Genomic DNA, 22,210 nt, shown 5'->3' with positions numbered 1-22,210 from the left:
GTGGGGGCTCTCTGGATGGATTGGGGGAAGTTTGTGGATGTGGAAGGATTGTGTAGGTGTGTGGGTACTGCTTGGGAAGGGCCGGACCCCCATCTATGTCCTGCATTGCACACAGCTCCCCCAAAGCAGCAACAGCAGCAGCAGCAGCTGCTGGGCTGTTCGTGGCCCACTGTTGGCAAAGACCCCCAATGGTGCACTGCCACCTCAGACCTGGCAGCTGCACGTGGTGCCAGCCCACTCCACTTGCATGTGCCATCAAACAAAACCAGGCCTCTCTTGCTGTCCCCCACAGCTCCCGGCACCGCATGCAGAAGCCACACACCTTCAGGCCAGGCTGGTTACTGCCTCCATATGCTCTGCACACCGTCAGGCTGGGCCAGCTCCATGGAGGCAGGACCCTGGCCCAGCACAACGGCGCACAGCTTCTGTGTGCAGTGCCAGGAGTCCTGCATGACAGCAAGAGTGGCCCGATCCTGTCTGAGGGCACATGCCAGCAGCCAGGCCAGCGCCATGTGCAGCTGCCAGGTCTAAGCCAGCACCGCGCCGCACCACTGGGGGTCTCTGCTAACAGTGGGCCATGAGAGCCCCAACAGCACTGCTGCTGCTGCAGGGAGGGGGGGTTTGTGAGCCATGCGGGGGGCAGGCAAGGGATCCATCCATCCCTCCCTCCCGACCAGTCTCCCTCACCCCCACAGACCCCCTGCCCCCACAGTCCCTCCACCGCCACATCCCTACTTACCTGGAACAGAGCCTGGGTCTGAGCTGCTGCTGCAGCCTTGCCTGGTCCTATTTTCCCCAGCATGCTGAGGTAGTGTGCTGGAGCAGTAGGGGCATGCAGCAGCCATAGAGACACTCTGGCTGGGTGCCACAGCATCTCCTTGGAGGACCCAGCCTCTATTTGCCTCTGGACATGTTCCAGGAGTGTGTCCTGTGCTGCTTTTTTTCCAGCATGTTTTTTGGGATTTTTTTATACTGGGATTTCCCGGTATCAAACCTAGAGTCCGCGCTGCATATATGCAGGGCAGGGAACTTTTGTTCATTCCTAACATGCCTCTTGCACTTTGGGATGCCACAACAGGCATGTGCTTGGTCATCTGGACATGGCCTGTGTATTTAAAGTAAGCAGTTATATTAATTTAATATTTGTAATTTCAAATGGTTCTATTCATTATAGGTTTAGCACCTTACTTCTATTTAGAAAGGACATATCTAAAAACAAACAAACAAACAAACCCCCTTAAAACTAAATTCACAAAGAGGTTCAAAAATAATTCTTACTCCCATTTAATCATTCCAGAGGGAGAACTGACATATTCTAACTTCCCCATGAATTTTAATTAGGTTTAGAATAAAGTGGCATTTTTATTTGGTCTATGTTTTGTAGCTGAAATTAATTCAGATATAGTCTTCAATTTCGTATTGTGCTATTGAAACAACTTTTTATACTTCATCCATTTTTAATATGATAACATCTCTGGTCCATTCTCCTCTTTTCATTTGATTACCGGGTCTCTCTTCTTGTAAGTGCTCTTTTTGCAGTGTTGCAGTAAAATGCACAGTACTAAAAAGCAAACTAGTAGCTGAATAACGATACTCGCACACACAAAAGTGTCAATATCTGGGAACTCTTCTCTAGAAAAGCCAGTGCCTACACTTTTGTAAAGATTCCTCTGCAACTGTAATAGCATGCACCAAGAAGCGCGAGTGCCTTTTCCTTTACTGTGTTTATACAAGAACAATGGTCTACCAAAGCCTACTTGTGGGTATTTGATACATTACACAGCGGGGATGAAACCTGACACTGAATTAAAAACTGGGACAGCGCAGTTGATTTTTGTAAACTTATGAAACCAAACTCTGAAGGTCTTCTCCTCTGGGACTGAAAGGCCTTTAGTCTAAGATTTGATATTTATTACACTGGCAAAGTCAATTCTGCCTCTGACAGAAACTGATTTCTCCTTGGCTTTTTATTTCTGCCTTGGGTGTATTTAAAAAAAAAATTCTAATTTACATTTTTGTTTCTCATGTACTTTAATTAATCCGAAATATAATTTATACCAACTTCCTTCATAAGAACCTTCTAGAGAAGAAGCAGCCTGAGGGAGACAGAGCTCAAACAGGAACAAGATTGTATTTTACATCTTTAAAAGTATGTCCTTTTTTGTATAATTGCATAGTATTAAAGACAGAGAGGGATACTTGTCTGCTTTCTCATTTCCCATGCTGTCAGTGAAGGAGGTCATGACCCTATAGCTTTTTACCTCATAGTTTTTAATTTTTCATCTTGGTTTTCAGGAGGGGGAACCAAATCCATCTGGTTTTTGATTTCACAAGGTCATGAGTCACAAGAAAAAAAAATAACTTGGAAAAATGCAGACAATATAATCTTCTCTCAGCATATCAGTTATACAGGATTATACAGATTACTTTGTTAAACAAAATAAACACAAGGAAGTAAAAAAAATTCTCTCTAACCCCAAACAGCAACAGAAAAATGGATGCTGCATTGCAAGCATTTTTTCTATCTATATATCTGGTCTTTACCTGAACTCTGCCCTTTCAAAATAGTACATTACTCCAAGACTTACATTCAAAAGCCTTGAATTTTTGTTAACAAAGAAATGAAATCCTGGTCCCGCTTGACTGCGAGAATGCAGTCAGGATTTCATCTGAGGTAGATAGTGAAGGCATCTCCTCACACGGCAGGTGGAAGGCAGTCAGTGAAAACAGCAGATGCCACATACACTGCCTAATGCCATGGCTTAAAGACAGCAAGAAAGTGGAACTGTGGTCTTCAAGTGCCCTGCCTAATATTGGGAAGTGTCACTGGTGATTTCGTAGTCCCAACTCAATTAAGTATATATTTGATGTAAACTACATGCATTTCCCTAGTCCAAGAAGGAGAGGAGTGTCATAGACCCAGTGCAGCATAAGCAAGGGGAATTTGCAGTCAATTGTAGGCCTCAGCATTCTGCCAACACATTTTTCTAAAAAGAAATCTCCATAAGTTTTTCCTGTTTTTCAGGGAGACCTTTAGAGGAGTGCGCTACCTGCATTACAAGGAGATATGTCGACTGCTTTGGCAGATCTACACCTGTGAAGATATATGGGAGGATGTGCAGTGATGCCATAAAGAGAACAAGACTTCATTAAAGCCGGCTAAAATTGCATCTACCCACCTGAGTAGGAAAACAAGCATGTTTTTATTTTACCCCAACAAACCTAACAAAGCTGCAACTCTGAGAACTAAAATATTATTTACTTATTGCTTTATTGATATTGCAATAGTACCTAGGAACCCAGTCATGGACCAAGACACTAGTTCTTAGGCACAGCCCAAACATGTCAGTATGGCTGTCTTTGTCCAAAAGAGCTTACAGCCAAACTAATATCCTCAAAGTCAGAAGTTTGAAACTACAGCTAGGTCTCCTATTATCCATGTGTATTGAAACATAATTAATCTTTCTTCAGAATGAACTTCTCGAACTCAAACTGGATGAGTAGGATTTCCCATTGGTCACAGTTCTTCAGCACAAAAGAAAAGGTAATTGTCTGAAATGTGGCATTAGAACGGAAACTCTTAGCAATCGTAAGTATGCCTTTCACTACCAGTCAACTTGATAATATTTCATCAGAATCCCTTGAGGGGTTTAATGTGTCATAACACAAATCAGTACCTATTCAGTGTCCTTATGCATCTCATTGCAAAACTAGAAATTTTCACTCAAGGAAACAAGTCAAACAACACTTATTTCATCAGAGAGCTAATGTTTCATGTATTTCTCTAGGAAAATCTCAATATAAAACATAGTAACTAGCAGGTCTGAGATTTATTTAAAATTAAAAAAAATTTAATCTAACAAGTACCCTCCAAGTACCAAAAAGCAGCAACAAAAAGGGTGAATAACACTGTACATCTCTCACTCCTGATTCTGTTTCTTTAACTGTTTCAGAATCTACAAGCAAATCAAGTTCTTGTGGACTGTGTGCAAGCATACACAGCTATTAAGCAAAGTAACTATAAGTAAAAGACAAAAACACCACCAAATTAAAAGTGAAATTGCCAATTAGTGTGTAAGGCCCCCTCATTACACTTGGCAAATTGAATGTGAAACCCAGTGTGGCAGGCAGGGTAGGAAAAAAAAGAGAGACATTACAAGAAATTGATGGGCCATATTCTCAGCTTGTGTAATATTATGTATTTGAAATGCAAGTCCACTGCAGTCAATGGAGTTATAATTTACATCAGCTACATCTAATGCCTGAACTGTTTGTCTGTATTTGGGAACTAACACTTGTAAACAAAGAACTTTTCTTTTTTTTAATTAACACAAACAAAAAAGCATTAACATCTAACACCCACATCAACACTGTCCTTGACAGGAAAAGAACATTTTCTAGAAAGAGTGTCAAGGAATTGCTAAGGCAGGCTAGCCTCACAAGGAAGGGACACAGAATATCTCATGACGAGATGCTTATAGAGTTCCCAAACAAGGGACCAACAATAGATACTGAAATAGGCCACATAATCGTTGTCTCCACTAATCTTCAAGGGAAATATTTCTTTTTATTTCCACAAGCCTCAATCAATCAGTGGCCATTTCATGAAAAGTAAATCCTATTTCCAGATCCTTATGTCCTAAGGGCTGTACACATAAGCGATCACAGACTTAGTATCTCCTGTATACCCTGAGGCCTGAATTTCTTTGCCTTTTCAAATGTTTGCTTCTAAATTCTAAGTATTGAGGTGTTGAAGCAATGAGGACTGAACTACTTTCATTGTACTTATTCTCTCTCATGGGATTTGGAGTATACTTTTTTTCTACTTGCTCCTTTTAATCAAGCATTATGGTGACAATAATCAGTGCCTTAGCCTTGGAGAATAATTTACAAATATCTACAATGAAGTAGGTGTGTCTAAGGAATGGGTAAAATCAATGAAACATCTGTCTGACATTCCTACAATGTTATAAAAGAGACTTGAAATTAACTGCTTTCCTACCAAAGTCTGCCAGCTTTAACTCCCCTGTGTCACTGATCAGAAGATTCTGTGGTTTCAGGTCCCTGTGCAAAATGTAACGCTGATGGATGTAAGACAGTCCTCGCAGCAACTGAAATAAAAATAACTGAAAAAGAGGGAAACAAAAGAGATGACCTCTGTTAATATATGTATATAATGCACCGGTCTTCTACACAATCTAATTATCAAATTATAATAGAACAATATCTCATTATTGCAGCAAAATCATGATCCTCTCTCCCCAACTCCCCACAAAAATTGAAAACAAATAAAAACCTTTTCAAGCATAAGAAAAAGGAATAGATTTTGAAGAAATTCATCACCTATCCCTACTACATCATACACTGACTTTACCTGCTTTAAAACAAAATGAGAACAATACACCCACAAATGGAAGGCTCAGTTTCTACCAAATAGCAATTATATTCTGTTTACCCATATGGCCTTAGAGATTAGGTGGTAGCCCGAAGACAGATGTGTATCTTCACTAATTATAGAAAACAGTAATACAGCTAGGATGGTGGTGACAAGAGGAAATTAGGTTGGGGGATGAGATGCTAGAGCTAAGAAAAAGAAGAAATTAAGGATATAGTAGCAATCTCTTCCTTCACCAACCTAAAGACATCTACAAAGAAAATATGGGTAGGCATCTCTTCCAAAAGTTTTATACAGGATACTGTTGAATTTTTCATCTAAAGAAATAATGATTCTCATTGAAATTCTGAGAGGATATCTTCCACCTATTTTTTAGGTTGAATTCAGACCCAAAACCCTTTGCTAGTGCTCTTTTTAGCTGTGCACCAGATTCTATGTATGCATTTTGGAATTTAGGAAGGTTTTGTGCAATTTACTGTTATGGCCCCTACACTAAGAAAAATTCAGATTCAGGTTCTTTCAGTCTCTTTTGATAGGCACTTGCGACTACAGAATGGCAAATGCTATCTTTGTATTCACAAAAACCTATATTGCTGATTTTACAGGGATTAGCTAAGCATGCCCTTTTACTTCTTATGTCTGTTGGTACACAGGCCTTTCCTGATGATGTAATTTGTAGATGAAAAACTCTGGTTTCCTTGTGACAATGATCCAGTCCATTGTATGTCTAAGACAAGAAATGCAAGAGAGGGTATGACAGAATTACTCTCTACCTAGCAATTGAGCACTTTTTGAACAAAGATGTCTTGCATGCTTGGGAGAGCCGCACATGCAAAACCCCAAAATTTTCAAAACATCAGTGCAGGCATGTGAAAGTCAGCAATTAGCTAGCAATACAACCTTTACATATTTAGAGACTATTTAAATGAGAAAACATTATAAATGAAGTTATGAAATCTGATTACAGAAGACAAGAGAATAAAGGTTGACATGAAAGGAACAGAAAATGTCATGCTACTCAAGCTGAAACAGATTTAATTACATCCTATTTTTTTCCCCAAGTACAGACACAATATACTGATGTTTAGCTATTTAGCCAGGACACAAAGAGCCATATCAATCAGCTTCTTGCCAGAGTTTAGCCTAACAATATGCTGAGGAAACGTAAGCACAAACTATTCTAACAAAAGAAAAAATAGCAGAGAATTGATAAATAACCAAAATTCCCTTTGAATTATAGTTGGCATGGAATTCACAGTACGGAAAAACTAGTTTTAGGGCAGGAAGCAAAACTGGCATTTATTATGGCCATAACATTTAGACTGTGCATTATTAAATGAGTGAAGTCATGCTGTGAACAGAAAAATATGATATAGGTTTGCTAAATTAACGGAGAGGTATTTTACTTCAAATATAAAGTATGCAAAGAAACTCCAAACATCATGTAATTATTACCAAACAACATAACCAAAATCTCTCGTTTAAAGTTTAAAAAACTGGCCTTTAAAATAATGCATTGGAATGACCTGAAGTGCTATTCCTAAGAAAATAATAATTTCACAATGCAGTAAATGGAACAAAACTACAAGGGCAGATTTGAAACCTGAAAACTTTCAACTTTATTCAAATCTCACACATGTAGGTTTTATGGTAAATTCCATGAGGAAGGAACTTAACTTTCTTGCCTGGGTAACTGTGGTCTTAACCATGTGTGCTTTTTTGAGAAAATACACACAGGAAAAGGGAAAGGCTCACTGAAAGATTTACAAGACAGACTTTGCTCTCTTTTTACCTCCTCCTTCCTAGAGAAGAGCTTTCTAATCTTCGGTGAGAAAGGTGGCTTAGTGAAACCCATGGAACGGGAAACAAGACTGCAACAGCTGTATTATGGAGTACTGCTTCTGATGCTTCACGAGCTGTCATCCTGCTCACAACAAAGCTTTCTCAGAGGCTTTCATACAAGCAGTCTCTTTCTCTTCTCTGCCATCTGTACTTACCCTACTCTGAAAACCAGAAGCCCTGTGTCAAAGAAAAATCTTAAGTTTGGTGCTGCCATTACAGGGAGTTGAAACTACAGACAGGACCCTAGTATGTGCCCTCTGGGTGACCTGGAGGCTTGTCAATCACAGAGCATGAGGTAAACCCATGCTCAGTTACTTCACAGAGCATGAGGTAAACGCATGCTCAGTTCACTGACTGCATGATGTAATTTGACTAGAAACTTCTCTGTGAAGAGCGTTCTGATTGGCCACTAAATTCTTATAAAAGGTTTGTGAGCCGCCACCCAGGGGTGGTGAGGTGGTGTGTGTGTGTTTTGGAGGAGAGACTGTGCTTGATCCTGTGAGCAGAGGCTGCCTTTGCAGGGACTGTCTCACAGGGAGAGAACGATCCTGTGAGCAGAGGCTGCAGATGGCAGGGACTGTGAGGCACAAGCAGAGGCTGCGGACGGCGGGTGGAGCGACTCGTCTTTTCGATCTCGGTTATGGAACTGTTTGGCTTCAATTTTGACTTCGGCTTACTTCGTTTTCATCTCCGACCTCGGCTTACGGACTGTCTTTTGGACTGGTGTCACGACCCCGTTCCTCGGTTCACTACGTTACAGTTTTTGTTGTTTGTTATCCCGTTCATGAGCTGTTGACCAGCCCTGGGACTAGCTAGTGGGCAGCCACACCTATCCCTCAGGGGGTAGAAAGCAAGGGCTTGCTAGTGAACCCCATGGGCCAACAGACCCCTTTGTTGTTCCTTATACTGTAACTGAAGAAATATCTGATCCTCCGCTTCCCAAGCGTGAGTAAATAAATCATCTTTGTTTAAACTTGCCGTACAGATCACACTCCACTGCCGCTAATCCCACCTGTTCGTATTCCAATTGCCACCCCAGCCCACTATGACCTTGGGGCCCGATTCACTCAGTGTTTGGTTACCCCAACACCCTGAAATAGGGTTAAAGAAACGCAAGTCACTACTAACTCTTACCCAAAATTCTAATGATAAATCAACCAAGTTGGCAGGGCTACATGCCACTTAAAGTGGCTGTCCTGACTTTGCTATCTCCCTACACCAGTGTGCTCAATTCCAACAATCCTGGAGTCTTAACCAACAGAGATTGTATGTGTAGGGCTCCAAGAAGCAGTATGAATTTGAGGCTGAACCACTACCACTTCCTAGCTCTGCCAGCACTCTAACTTTCTTCCATCAGGAAAAAGGCAAACAAGCCATAAATTTTATGGATGCTGTGAACCCATTCCTTTGGAGTCTACTACAGACCTCAGACCCAGGATCAAGAGCTTGACCAGGAGTTCACCAGGGAATTGGCTGGGGCTGCACACTCCTTGTGCATGGTTGTCATGGGAGACTTCAACTACACAGACATCTCGTGGGAAGAGCGCTTGGCCAAATCCGAGTGGTCGCAAAGCTTTCTCTCATGCGTGGATGAGCTTCATCTGACACAAGAAGTCAATGGGCCGACGAGAGGTGAAGCACTGCTCGACCTGGTTCTGGCAATGGGAGATGACCTAATCAGTGACCTAACAATCAAAGGGAAGCTGGCTGACAGTGACCATGAGCTGATCACCTTCACCATCCACCGTAAAGCTGGCAAGTCAGTCAGCAATACAGAAGTCCTTGACTTCAGGAAAGCTGACTTTGACAAGCTCAGGAGGCTTGTCAGAGAGGCCCTAAGGGGTCACAACCCAAAAGGCAGGGGAGCTCAGGACAAGTAGTTGCTCCTCAAAGGTGCAATCCTGGAAGCGCAAGCAAAGTCTATCCTGCCTCAGAGGAAAGGTACCAAAAGGGCACAGCAGCCCCCTTGGATCTCCAGGGAACTAGCAAACCTCCTGCATCTAAAAAGACAGACCTACAGAGGATGTAGGACTGGGTCCACCTCCAAGGAGGAATACTCTGCACTGGTCTGGACCTCCAGGGAGCAAACCAGGAAAGCCAAGGCTGCAATGAAACTCCAACTAGCCACAAGGACAACAAAAAGTCCTTTTTTACATATGTGGGGAGCCGGAGGAAAAGGAAGGGCAACACTGGACCCCTGCTAAACCAGATGGGACAACTGATGACTGATGCCCAGGATAAAGCCAACTTGCTAAATGGGTATTTTGCATCAGTCATTCATCAGTCCCACAGAACGCCCCTGCCCACTATGGGATAGGGAGGCCCAGGCAAGGGAGATTACTTACCCACCATCAATGGTGACCTCGTGAAGGAACACCTTGAGAGGCTGGACACTTTGAAGTCAGCCAGCTCTGGCAGTTTATACCCCAGGGTACTCAACGAATAGGCTAGCACCTGGCACGGATCTGTGAGAACTCCTGGTGCTCTGGTGAAGTGCCCGAAGAATGAAAGAAGGCCAAAGTGGTGCCTATCTTCAAGAAAAGGAGGAACGTGGATCCAGCAAACTATAGGCCCATCAGCCTGACCTCTATCCTGGGGAAGGTCTTAGAAAAGATTATCAAAGAAGCCATTCTTAACAGGCTGGCTGAAGGCAACATCCTGAGGGATAGCCAGCACAGGTTTGTTGCAGGTAGGTCTTGCTTGACCAATCTCATTTCCTTCTATGACCAGGTGACCTATCACCTGGACAAAGGAGAAGAGATTGATGTCATATATCCTGACTTTTAAAAAAAGTCTTTGATCTGGTATCCCATGATCACCTCTTAGTAAAACTGGCTAACTGCAGCCTTGGCCACACTAGGATCTGCTGGCTGGGCAATTGGCTCCGTGGTACGACCCAGAGGGTAGTGTTTGATGGAAGTCAATTGTCGTGGTGCCTTGTGACCAGTGGGACTATTTAACATCATCTTTAATGATGTGGACATTGGAGTCAGAAGCAAACTGGCCAAATTTGCTGATGACACCAAACTCTGGGGTAAAGCACCCACATCTGAGGACAGGAGGGTGATCCAGGCTGACCTTGACAGGCTCAGGAAATGAGCAGACGAGAACCTGATGGTGTTTAACACTGAAAAATGCAAGGTTCTCCACCTTGGGAAGAAAAACCTGCAGCGCCTTGTAGGCTTGGCAGTGCTACGCTGGCTAGCACTACAGATGAAACGGACTTGGGGGGCATCATTGACCACAAGATGAATATGAGCCTGCAATGTGATGCAGCTGCTAGTAAAGCAAGCAAAACACTTGCTTGCATCCACAGATGCTTCTCAAGTAAATTCCAGGATGTCATCCTCCCTGGAGCACTGCGTTCAGTTTTGGGTTCCACAATTCAAAAAGGATGCGGAGAAGCTTGAGAGGGTGCAGAAAGCCACACGCATGATCAAAGGTCAGGAAAACAGATCTTATGAAGGGAGGCTGAGATTCATGGGACTCTTCAGCCTGGAAAAGAGCAGGCTCAGGGGCGATCTGGTGGCTACCTATAAGTTTATCAGGGGTGCTCACCAGGATCTGGGGAAACGTCTGTTCACCAGAGTGCCCCAAGGGATGACAAGGTTGAACGGTCACAAACTCCTCTATGACTCTTTCAGGCTGGACATAAGGAAGAACTTCTTTACTGTCCGAGCTCCCAAGGTTTGGAATAGACTGCCGCCGGAGGTGGTTCAAGCACCTACTCTGAACGCCTTTAAAAAACATCTGGACGTTTATCTTGCTGGGATCCTATGATCCTTGCTGACTTCCTGCCCCTGGGGCAGGTGGCTGGACTCGATCTTCCGAGGTCCCTTCCAGCCCTAATGTCTATGAAATCTATGAGTCAACAGCAAATCTCTTATTGACTTCAATAGACAGAATAATAGATCTTTCTGAAATGCACAGAATGACAGAGACCACAAAAGCGCGACTTGTTTTGGCATGTTATTAATAAAACAAACCAAATCTAGTATTAAAATAACCTAGACTGCATAACTGTCAAATAGCATATGAGTATGAGACCATGACATCATACCGATAACTCATCTTTAGTAAGAACTGAGGTTTTGGAAATTTTGAAACATTCTGGTGGAAATGGAAGACAGTAATGACTGAAAGTTGCAAAGGAAGAAAAACATAAATTGGCTTAGATTAAACTATTTCTATTTTTAGTTATTGAGCTTTGGAAATCTCTAGTGGTACATGATGGATATCCAATAGTCTTTAAAACATCCCAGATATGAAATATAAAAAGCTTCATTTCAGGCCTTCACTTACTGAATACAACCATAAAAAGGCACATTCTTGGCATGACAGCTATGTGCTGCTTACTTTAATAAGCATATTTTTTTCCTAATAAAAGGTACCACAACAAAAGGTACCACATGCAGGTCAAACCTATTCAAAGTTTTATGGACTGTGATATTAGAATGAGTTTTCTAGGTTTAAAATGTAAAGGAAAAAAGTAGAAAATGATCTCACTCTCAAACAGGTATCCCCAGGCCTGATCCAACCCCCTTTAACTCAGGCTCTCAGCAGGTTGTCCACATGTGGATCACTCGCCTCCACATTGATGCTCCCTCCCCCCAGAACCCAAGAAGGACCTTTGCTGGGTCCAGGATATACACTCACACAGATGTAAAGACTGGAAAGGTTGGGGGGAACTGCTTACAGTGCAAGGGGGTGAGTGGAAAATGGAAAGAAATGCACATCATTCATTCTCTATCACTCCCAATATGAAAAACAATATAGAGATGCATTATATTTTCTTCAGAGCTTCTCTTGGGGGGAGACAAGAGCAGCCTTGGGTACTACATTGTCAGGGATGCAACCAGAGATCTGCAAACTCAACAGGGATATGACAGATTTATGGATTAGCCTTACAATACTTCCTTATAGATAAGGGGTCCTTTCCTTGATGACATGACGTGAAAGGACCTCTGAAATTATCTTGCATCTAAACCCCCTCCTCCCCATGTTTTATTGTAGAAGGGGACAATCTGCCTCTATGTAAGCAGAAAACTACACCAAATATTTTATTCTATAGCCTATACACAGAGGTGTAAATCTTCACAACACTTCTTTCACAGCATGGGGCCCAAATAGAGCTGAACAGCTAAGGAAGACTCTACACTTGCATCTATGGTTCGGAACAAAGATAGAGTAATGCTGGTTTAATGTGTCAATTCCTTCACAGAGCCATATTGCCATATTAGTTCAGCCACTATTAAAATGTAATCACAGATACTGCATTTTATCTTCCCTAGTAACACCGATGCTACTGATTATGATGTTTATCAAAATGTATCCATGGTGTATCACTTAATAATTTCAATTCCCTTCTGAGTATTCAAGATCAATCAATACCATATTTGGTCTTAATAGGCCACCAAATCTAAATACTCCAGTAATGAAACCCAGGACACTTCATGTTTGAAACCAGTTTCTGTTGCCTACTATCCATAGGTTACTGAAAACTCATATGTATCACTGGTTAATTTGAAAGACAGGTTAGTGTGGGAAATGTACAGTAAATTTAAACAGCTTGTAAAACAAACATGACAGGCTTGGATTATTATACTTAAATAAAACATTAAAATAAAACTTTAAAAAAATCTGTGCAATGCTATGAATGGCTGCACAAATGGCAAATGTCTCCATGTGACCTCTGCTAGTGTGTCCAAACCTAATCAAGTGAAATCTTTTATCACTGTAGGTTTGTCAATTGTTTTTTTCCCCCACTGTGATAATACCCATGAGATATAATGTAATTTTTCATTTCTAACAGTACCCTGGAGATATATTGTGCTTTTTAGGTCAAAGCTTTGAAAATTCTCATTTCAACTGTGAGGAGAAGAAACTTAAGAAACAAAGTGCTGACTGACTATGGACATATGTCCTTACTAACAATAGGAACTTAGTTAACTAAAAATATTAGTCAGTAGAGTCAGCATGAACTTCACCACCATAATAAGCTTTATTTCAGTAAAAATTACTCCTTTCTTAACTCCCCAGGACTATTGAAAGGGTTCTCAAAGAACAGACTTTTAAAATGGTCTTCCAAGAACAACCACATTTTTAGAGTCTTAAGAGCCTTGTCCTGCACTCCCTGCACACACAGGTAACCCACCTATTTCGTGCAGGAATATTCAAAAACATAAACACCAGACATGAAAAAAACCACATCTACTTGCTACCAATATACAAAAATTTATGCTTGATTGTAATGAAATGTAGTGAAAATGGACTGGAAAGCATTATACACGCGCTCCAGGTGGCATGAGGGGAGCACTTTAATTAATGTAGGTTCAAAAGCTGTGCTAATTAAAAGTACCTGGAGCAGCACGTGTATCAGCAGCCCCATGCTGGAAAATGGCGGTGGGGCGCTTTGAACTAAAACTGGTGGAACAGCTTCATTTTAAAGCACCCCGCCACCATTTTCAAGTGCTAACACACGTGACACTGGAGGCTGCTGGAATGCGTTAATTTCCATGCTCCGGCAGAATCAATTGAGTGTGCTACAACATGCTGGAATTACGGCGCATTGGAGCAGGCTGCCTGCATGTGTACAGGAGCCCTTATGGCCAAGACTCATTGTCTTCGATATTCTTATTGATTGTTGTCTCTTAGAACTTATACCATTCATAATGAGGAAAGCTGTGCTTTATTAACAAAACTTGATGATATTCCTTCCTGATCAGTTACAATGCGCAACTTGGTCACTTCTTGTCAATAGGTAAACAATTATTTTTATTTCTTTATACAGCATGATAAAGAGTAAATGCTCTCCTTTGTTTAGCTTTTATCATGCAAATACACTTACATCATGCAGTAGCTAAAGAATGTATTTATTACATCAGTTCTATTGTAAAAGTTTTTTCATTTCTTTCTCCTTAATTTTTTAAAATTTTAATGGGAGCATAAGCATATCAGAATGTATATAGATTTAGTGAGACTTTTTAGGCATGTTTGTCCAAATGCAGTGCATATTAAAGAAGTTAATAAACCTAGCATGTTTCCTACTTTATTAATAAAGTTTCTGCATTTAATGTTCGCATTTGTGCATAGTATCAAGTCATGTGTACATAACTAGCAACATTGATACCAAATAGAGTGAAATCACAACAACATATTTAATGTCCAATCACAAGAAAATCTCATTTAAAAATTGATTCTCAATGCCATCTGTAAAAGACAACCTTAATTTGGCATAACATTATTCTGTCTGCTGTACACCTGCTTGTTCTCAGGCTAAAGAAAGAAAAATAACAACTCCTTATCCACATTAAAAAGCATATCATCCTGTTTGACATCTGTTAATACATGTGTGTGCATGTTATTTTATATTGTGCTTCACATTAATGATATTGCTAATTTCAATGAATATGAAAGAAATGTAAGACATATTGCACTAGTTTAAATTTAATCTGGAGAAATTTAATTTGGAGAAATGCTATAGAAGAAGTGTAACAATTATATTTACTTTTTGAAGTAAAATTAAAATTTCAGCTAAGCTATGAGGAGGCCATAGAGTAAGTAAAACAAGGCATATTTTCATCTGGATGAGATTTTAAATCCACCTTAGCCAGATACATCATCATATGTTTGTAGTTTGTTTAAATTCTTGTTGACTAAGGTGATGAAATATCATAAGACAGTTCCACAAAAGGTGACAAAATTCTGGGCTCTGTTGCTGTTGCCTATCATCATGCCAGAGTGTAATCCAGGAATTTTTCATTGGCGGGGTTTGCATGTCACAAACTTTTTTTTCTGCTTCTCAGTTTTCTCAGAGTAAATTATACAACACAAAATACAAAATGTTGTGCACTCTTCATATAATGTTTTAGTAACAAATACAGATTATAACTTAGCACTAATAATCAATACCACTTTCTATTTAGAAAAAAGCCAGAAAGTGTTTATTCATGCGTTTTCAGAAATTATATTTCAAGGGGAATAAGCTATATTTGAATAAAGTATAGGAACTATTCTAAATGCTTCCTTATATTTTATGTTCCAGATAAGTCTAAGGTAATAATCACTTCAGTTATGCCTTTCACAAACATAAATATTTATAAGCCTTATATACCCTAAGGCTTTGACTTGGGTTGTTAATTTTCAAATTGGTCATTAACTGCTAAAATCACCCATTTGTCAAAAATAGATGTTATTTTAAAAACTGTAACCAGCAGTTGAGGATAAAGTTCATAACAGAGGAAAATAGAAGGCAATAAATTAATTCTGCAAATGATTAACTGACAGAGCAAGACTGTTTTTCTGATTATGTGCACGATCATGTATTGTATATATATTTCAACATTCTCATATAGTTTTGTTGGGTGAATCTTACCGCTCAGACATCTCTGTCTCATTAGGGGCTGTGTAATCTCTCAGGCCCCCTCTATGTGTGAAGGTAAATGGTGCAATTGGATCTATTGAATGATCCACACAATTGCAATTCCTGCCATGCCACATGTGCAGGAGGCATAATTGTGAGATCGTGCATTAGATCTAATAGCACCTTATTGTAGGTGTAGGGGCACTGGGCTCCCCATACATCGGCAAGAGGCAGGCACCCACAGCTAGGAGACTCCAGGCAAGTCAATTGCTCTCTTTGCTTCAGTTCCCCAGGGATGTGGTGAGGTCTTAAATAGATTCCAATGTCTGTGAGTTGCTCAGAAACTATGGCTGGCTGAAGCTGTGAAAAAACTCAAAAATCAGCACTTTACTTGCAGCTTGGCATGCTCCAACACCGAGTGTAGCACATACCCAGAAGTGGCATTGTGTTAATTTAACTCAGCTCGACCAATATCTGTATAGACAGGGCACTTCAGCAGGAGTTTTTAGCACTTTTATCTAATAACTGATTGAATCAGCTTTAGATAACAGTTCCAAAAGGCCCCACTAAAGCTTCTGATATATAACAGACATTGTAGAGCCAGGTCAAGCTAATGTGATGCCCCTTTCAGTAAGGAGCTGTTTTTTGGGATTTTATCCATGTCTGCAAGCAACCAAATGATGATAACAAATAAACAGAAGGTCGGGTGGGGTCACAGCTTACAGACTAACTCACTCAGAGAAACTTTCATAGACTACAGTTTACTTGGTCAAATCAGACTAAATGGCTAACTATCTCTCTCTATGAAAAAAGATATGTTAGCTAGAAAACCAGCTGGTTTTGGATTGGAGCAGGAGACTGGAATGAATTGGGCCATGTAGTACCTTTGGTCTTGGAGGTGTGCTGAAAGAACACTGTGTCCCTTTATCCAGCATGTAATAGTGCACTAGTGGACTGATGCTCCAGGACTCTTATATAATAAAGAGCTTAGTCCATCTGTCTGTCTGTCTGTAATGCTCTTGGAGCACTCTGGTTAGTGAAACAACTAATGAGTGTGAAGCACTGCCATGATGGTGGTGACGGAGGGGACAGAGCCGGGGTGGGGTGAGGGTGAGGCCAGCCGTGCTGGAGGCAGCAGGGGGTGTTGGTGGAGGGTGGCAGAGGGGACAGTGGGTAAGCTTCCCCCCACACCCCTGCTCCTGGGAGGTGGCAGCGGCACAGGGTGGTGGGTGGCAGCACTCCATCCCCACCCATCTCCCCCATCATCCTTGATGGGCAATTCACTAGTAGTCTAATAAACTGCAGTGAGAAAAGCTGCACAGGGATAGGAAGAGGGGCAGTTTTTGTATAACCTTTTGTACCTCTCAAAATTTAGCCCATATCAACAAATCACCTTTATTTAATCTTCAGGTACCTTGTGAACTCAAATAAACAAGAATTAAAAATTACCTGTAATCATTTAGAAAAAAAAATAAAGAAAAGACTGAGCAGATTTTCAAAAAGCTCCCTCATATTTCACCACACATTCAACCCAGATAATATACAAAGAATCAAACTGTTTTTCTTTCAGATAGAGATGCAAAAGCAATCCAGGTAAGGCTGTTAGGAACCAAAGTGCTATATCGTCTATCAGTTTTAGGAGTTACAGAAAATGGATTCAACCACATACAATACATATCAAGCTGGGGAAGAGTGACTTGAGCAGAAGGCTTACTAATCTGAGTCTTCAACAAATCACGGAAGGTAAGGAGAAAGAAAAGAAGGGCTGACAAAGAATAGAAACCCTAGCTGACATGAGGAGACAAACAGAATTGCATCAAATGGGCTAGAACAAGACCAGTTCTTCAGATACTTTAAAGCAGGGGCACCAAACTCATCAGGTCCCACGGAATGGATGAACAGTGCAGGCCCAGTCCACAGGCTGAATCAGGACCAGAGATTGGCCCAGCACACCAGATCCAGTGTATGGGGCCAGTGTGGGGTGGATACCATGTGCCAAACTGGCCCTGGGCACTATATAAAGCATGCACAAAGCCAGGGCTACTGCACACTGCACGCACCACACAGGACAGTCCAGGGCACAGTGCATGTGATGCGCAGGTTTCAGGTGATGGCCTCGAACCTGGAACCACAGCCTGGTCAATCACTGCTTTTCCCAGCATGCCAACCTACATCTAGTTGCCCAGACAGCTTGAAGCCTCCAACAGAGCCTAAGTCTCCACTCACTCCCTGTCACCATAGAGTCCGGTTGGGAAAAGCTGACCCCCAACTTCTCCCATATAAAACCATATAAACAAGAAGAGAAAGTGTCCAGGGCTCAATCTGATCCCAGACTCCTTTGCTGTTCCCTCTAGTTTGTACTCTAACTCTGCACTCTGCTTGGTCTTCTGGCTTCCAGAGCCAGCTAGCACTTTGAATCTACTCTACAGGGCCAGGAGCTGAGCCAGACTCTAACTTGTGGAGGGCTGGGGCTGTGCTTGCAGGGGGCAGGGCAGGGCAGGCAGTGGCAGTGCTGTGAGGGGTGGTTATGGGGTGGGCTATGGTCACCCCAAAATTCACTGTAGCCATCCCTCCTACTGCTGCCCACTCCACCCCTGCCCTTCCTGAGCCCAGCCCCATCCCAGCCCCTGCCAGGAAGAAGCTGACGCAGCTCCTCACCCTGAGCCCACAGCAGGCAGCCCACCCTCACATCACACACAAATCTGGGGGGGTACATGTCCCCCCATGCCTCCCCCAGGGGTGCATGCAGTGGTGGGGAACCACCCCCCTTCCTACCCACATCCCTCTGCACCCCCCAAAAGAGCTACCTGTGGCTCTGTCCCATTCTCAGTGGGGTCACATTCAACACCCTGGCTGGGCAGCACCTACCCCTGTCCCTGCCCCACTCCCTCCCTCATTATGGGGGGCCTTGATATGCCCCCATGCCCTTTCCCCCCCCTCCATGCCCCTTTCTGTCCACAGCCTTACTGGCCAGATGATTTTCTCCAAGCTGCCAGGCTGCATTCCTGTAAATTGGCTATCAGATTGGTATCAGCCGATATGGCTTGTTCATAATTGGCCATCCGTATTGGCCAAGAAAATCTTTATTGGTGCACCCCTAATTTAAAACCCCTCTCCCCATCTAAGCCTGTGAGCCCCTGGCCAGGGTGACCACACCCCCTGTTCTCTGCTCAAGCGCGGGGAGGGGGAGGGCAACAGCTTGATAGGGACTGCCCCCCCAGGCAAACCTCACTGGGGTCCAGCGCTATGGAGGGGATTTAAACCTCCTCCCTCCCCACCTTAGCCTCTGAGCTCCTGGCTGGGGTGTGGCCATGCCCCCTGCTCTTCGTGCGAGTGGGCAGCAGAGCACAGTGGGGGGAAAGCCTGGCTGGGACTGCCCCTCCAGGCAGGCCCTGCTGGGGTCTGGGGCCAGGGTAGGGATTTAAACCCTGTCCCTCTCTGCCTCAGCCTGTGAGCCCCTGGCTGGGTTGTGGTCACGCCTCCCCACTCTCAGCTCAAGTAGGGAGGCAGAGGCCTGGCAGGGGCTGTCTTCCTCCACCTCCAGGCAGACTACTCTGTACCCAGCTGGGTTTCCCACGCCACCCCCTTGTCAGCCAGCCCTCACTGCTCTGGCTAGAGAGCAGAGGGGCAGAGCCAATTCTTCTCTAGGGAGCAGACAGCATAGCCCAGCCTAGGGCTGCAAAGCATCCTGGGATGCTGGGGGACTGTCATTTAATTTGAACCAAGAAGGGGTTGGAGACAGAAGTTTAAAAACCAATTTGACCTAAATCAGTTAAGTTGGATACTACATTCAACCAAGTTTATCTTAAACCAGTTTCAGCCATTTTGAAACTGCCTTATGTGCACTAAACTTCTGTTCTGTTACAGGTTTAAACCTGTTTCTGATCACTTACCTGTTTATGTGTAACTTCTGTCCCTAGCCTCAGTGTGTGGCATCCTCAAAATAAAAAACTGGGTAAGGCTACCATTTACTGAAGAGAGAAGTATTACATTTTTTGGGGAAACAAGTCCCAAGCTTGGAGTAATTCTGCAGATTCATAGAGAAGGCCATGGGAAATATCTGCAGAGGAATATTTGCTTTGTATCATCTGAACCGGTTAATGAGGTTCTGTAATCTCTCACAGAGAAATATGCAGGAAGAGAAGATATAGGTTGAAGCAAGGCAGAAGAGAAATAATATGAACCTTCTAAAGGAACAGCAAAAAGAGCTGGTTGAAGCAGTTTTCCCAAAGATGCCTTGCTGACTAACCGAAAATATTTACAGGGGCAGACACCCCACTTTTGGAAAAATCAAAGAATGCATATATTTTCCAGAGAAAAACATAATGAAGAAAAAAAAAAGTCTGTCCAAGTTTTTCTTGGGAAAAATGATATATTATCAATCAACTTTAATTACTAGGCAGCACCAGAAGCATAATCAAGCCCACAACTATGAGGTCAAGCACTTGCGACTTAATCTCCCTCCAAGCGATGGATGAACTTCAAGGAACCTCTTTAGGATTTGACCCAAAAAACCCTGAACTTACCCACCCCTATTAAACTGTCCCAAGGTTTCACTGAGTTGTATCTTCCCCCTCCATCTAATTAAAGTTTTGTACCCTGCGTGTTAACAGTTTCTTTATTGCTGGCCTTGGTAAAGGCTTACCTACTACCAGATGGGAACAAACATTTATTCGCTGTCCATCCAGCTAAAAGAGTCTCCAGGGTCTAGCGTCCGCAGCACCCCTGGTTCAGAATTTGCCTCCTAATTTAGAAAGATGTTATGAGACATCTAAATGCATTTGGTGTGCACCATGACACACACATATTTACACTTTCAGGGTGCTGGGGTACACCAAACGCACTATGAAAGATCTCAGGCCTAACAAAATCCCAGGTCTACACACCATTCACATTTCAAGGTTCTAAAACCTGAATGTTGCTTTTGATATTTTGAGTTGGGTATTGAGAGAAGTTGAAATAATTATATCCACAAATATGCAGATTACAATTATGCACACCTGAATTGCCAAATGCCATACAAAAAAAAAAGCATTCTCTGTGTGCTTAAATGTTGTGTCACAAGACTCTTAAAAGTGCATATTTTGAATTAGTCTTATGTGCACTTACATACAAAAAGTAAGCAAAATATTACAACTATTTTGAATGTTTACATGACATTAAGTAGTCTTCATGGAATCATGAAGAAAGACAGTACGTCAGAGGCAATACCCAAGTGGACAACAGTATCTGTGTCCATTGGAGCAATTTGGATTTCTTTCAGCTTGCATTTCTTCTCCTAAGAGTAAACCCTAAAGAACTGCATTGTCTTCAGCTGGCAAATAAGGAATAAAATCTGGTTCATAATTAGGCTGGGGGGTGTCCCAGGGAAGCCAAAACATTAATAAATGATGCCTTTTCTTCCACATACTCAGTGAAGTTATTGGTACCACAAATCATCACATTACTTTAATTGATATTATACAGGAAATACCTTCTCTCATATTCTATGTAAGTATATATAAGAGAGTGTATTTACATATTTATAGTTATTAGCAATAAACCAAAACAGAATGTGAATTACTAGGATGTGGGTACCCTTCACAAGAACACAGCTAAAGGCCTTTAGCAACTTTCACAGAGCATCACTAGAGCTTAGTATTAGAGTTTAGCCCAGACAGCCTAGAACAGGGGTGGGCAAAATGTGGCCCGTGGGCCAGATGCAGCCCACCAGGCCATTCTATCTGGCCCAAGGGGCCCCTAAAAATTTAGAAAATTAATATTTATCTGCCCCTGGCTGACCGTCACGCGGCCCTCGATGGCTTGCCAAAACTCACTAAGTGGCCCTCTGCCCAAAATAATTGCCTGCCCCAGCCTAGCATGTTTACTACTATGCAACCATAATTACTTAATTTGAAAATATGATTAAAAACTAACTTTGACAGGAATGTATGCAAAGTATTATTATGGAAAGAAAATTCACAGTGGAAGGATAAGAAAGATTTCCTACAATTTGACCAAGTTTCTCCTAAAATTATTTGGCTGCTTGTTCACACGTTGGGGCGGGGAGGGGGTATGTGTACCTTCTGTCCCCAGCCCTATAGGCACCCTTTGTAAATAACTACTCTTCTTTCAGGTGCCCTGTTTGGCTCATGCAACCCTGTATCTCATTCCCCATGAGCCTACTTTCCCTCCCAACACTTTGCAATGTTTTGGTCATTTTCAGCTCCTATTTTCTAGAAGAAAAAAATAATTTGAGAATAATAAATACATGCACAACTAGTGGAAGTGCATAATTTTGTTAATTACAGAAGAGAATTTAAAATGTCCAAAGAGTTGCTGCTGAAACCAGGAGATCATCTGAAAGAGAAAGGCAACTTGAAATTATTTCTATGCCCCTCCTTCCTTCTCCTCTTGCCATTTCCCTAAGGTTCCAACTGAGCTTGATCTCTTAATTTAGAAATGGGAACTCTGATTCAGCTTCCTACTAAAACACATATTTCAGAGGTACTCATCTGCTTTTCAAACATGGCAAAATACTGTGGCTAGCTTTGCAAAGTAACCAGCAGTTTCTCTTTGAGGTTCTACTGTATCATGAGCACTAGCAGCAGGACTTCTAAGGAAACTACAGG

General features: G+C 42.2%; 1 protein-coding gene across 1 annotated transcript in view; it reads right to left on the bottom strand.

The window, feature by feature from the left end:
- The window catches only part of CDK14 (cyclin dependent kinase 14), an 869,337-nt gene that overhangs the window by 448,005 nt on the left and 399,122 nt on the right, over window positions 1-22,210 (bottom strand). Inside the window, 1 exon segment of the mRNA XM_019508390.1 lies at window positions 5,003-5,126. Coding sequence (XP_019363935.1) covers window positions 5,003-5,126 — 124 coding nt within the window.

The sequence above is a fragment of the Gavialis gangeticus genome, unplaced genomic scaffold (assembly GCF_001723915.1).
Source record: "Gavialis gangeticus isolate Ggan-Ray unplaced genomic scaffold, GavGan_comp1, whole genome shotgun sequence".
In the NCBI taxonomy this organism is placed as follows: Eukaryota; Metazoa; Chordata; order Crocodylia; family Gavialidae; genus Gavialis; species Gavialis gangeticus.
The sequence above is the reverse complement of the archived record's forward strand: the minus strand, read 5'-3'. Positions and strand labels throughout refer to the sequence as shown.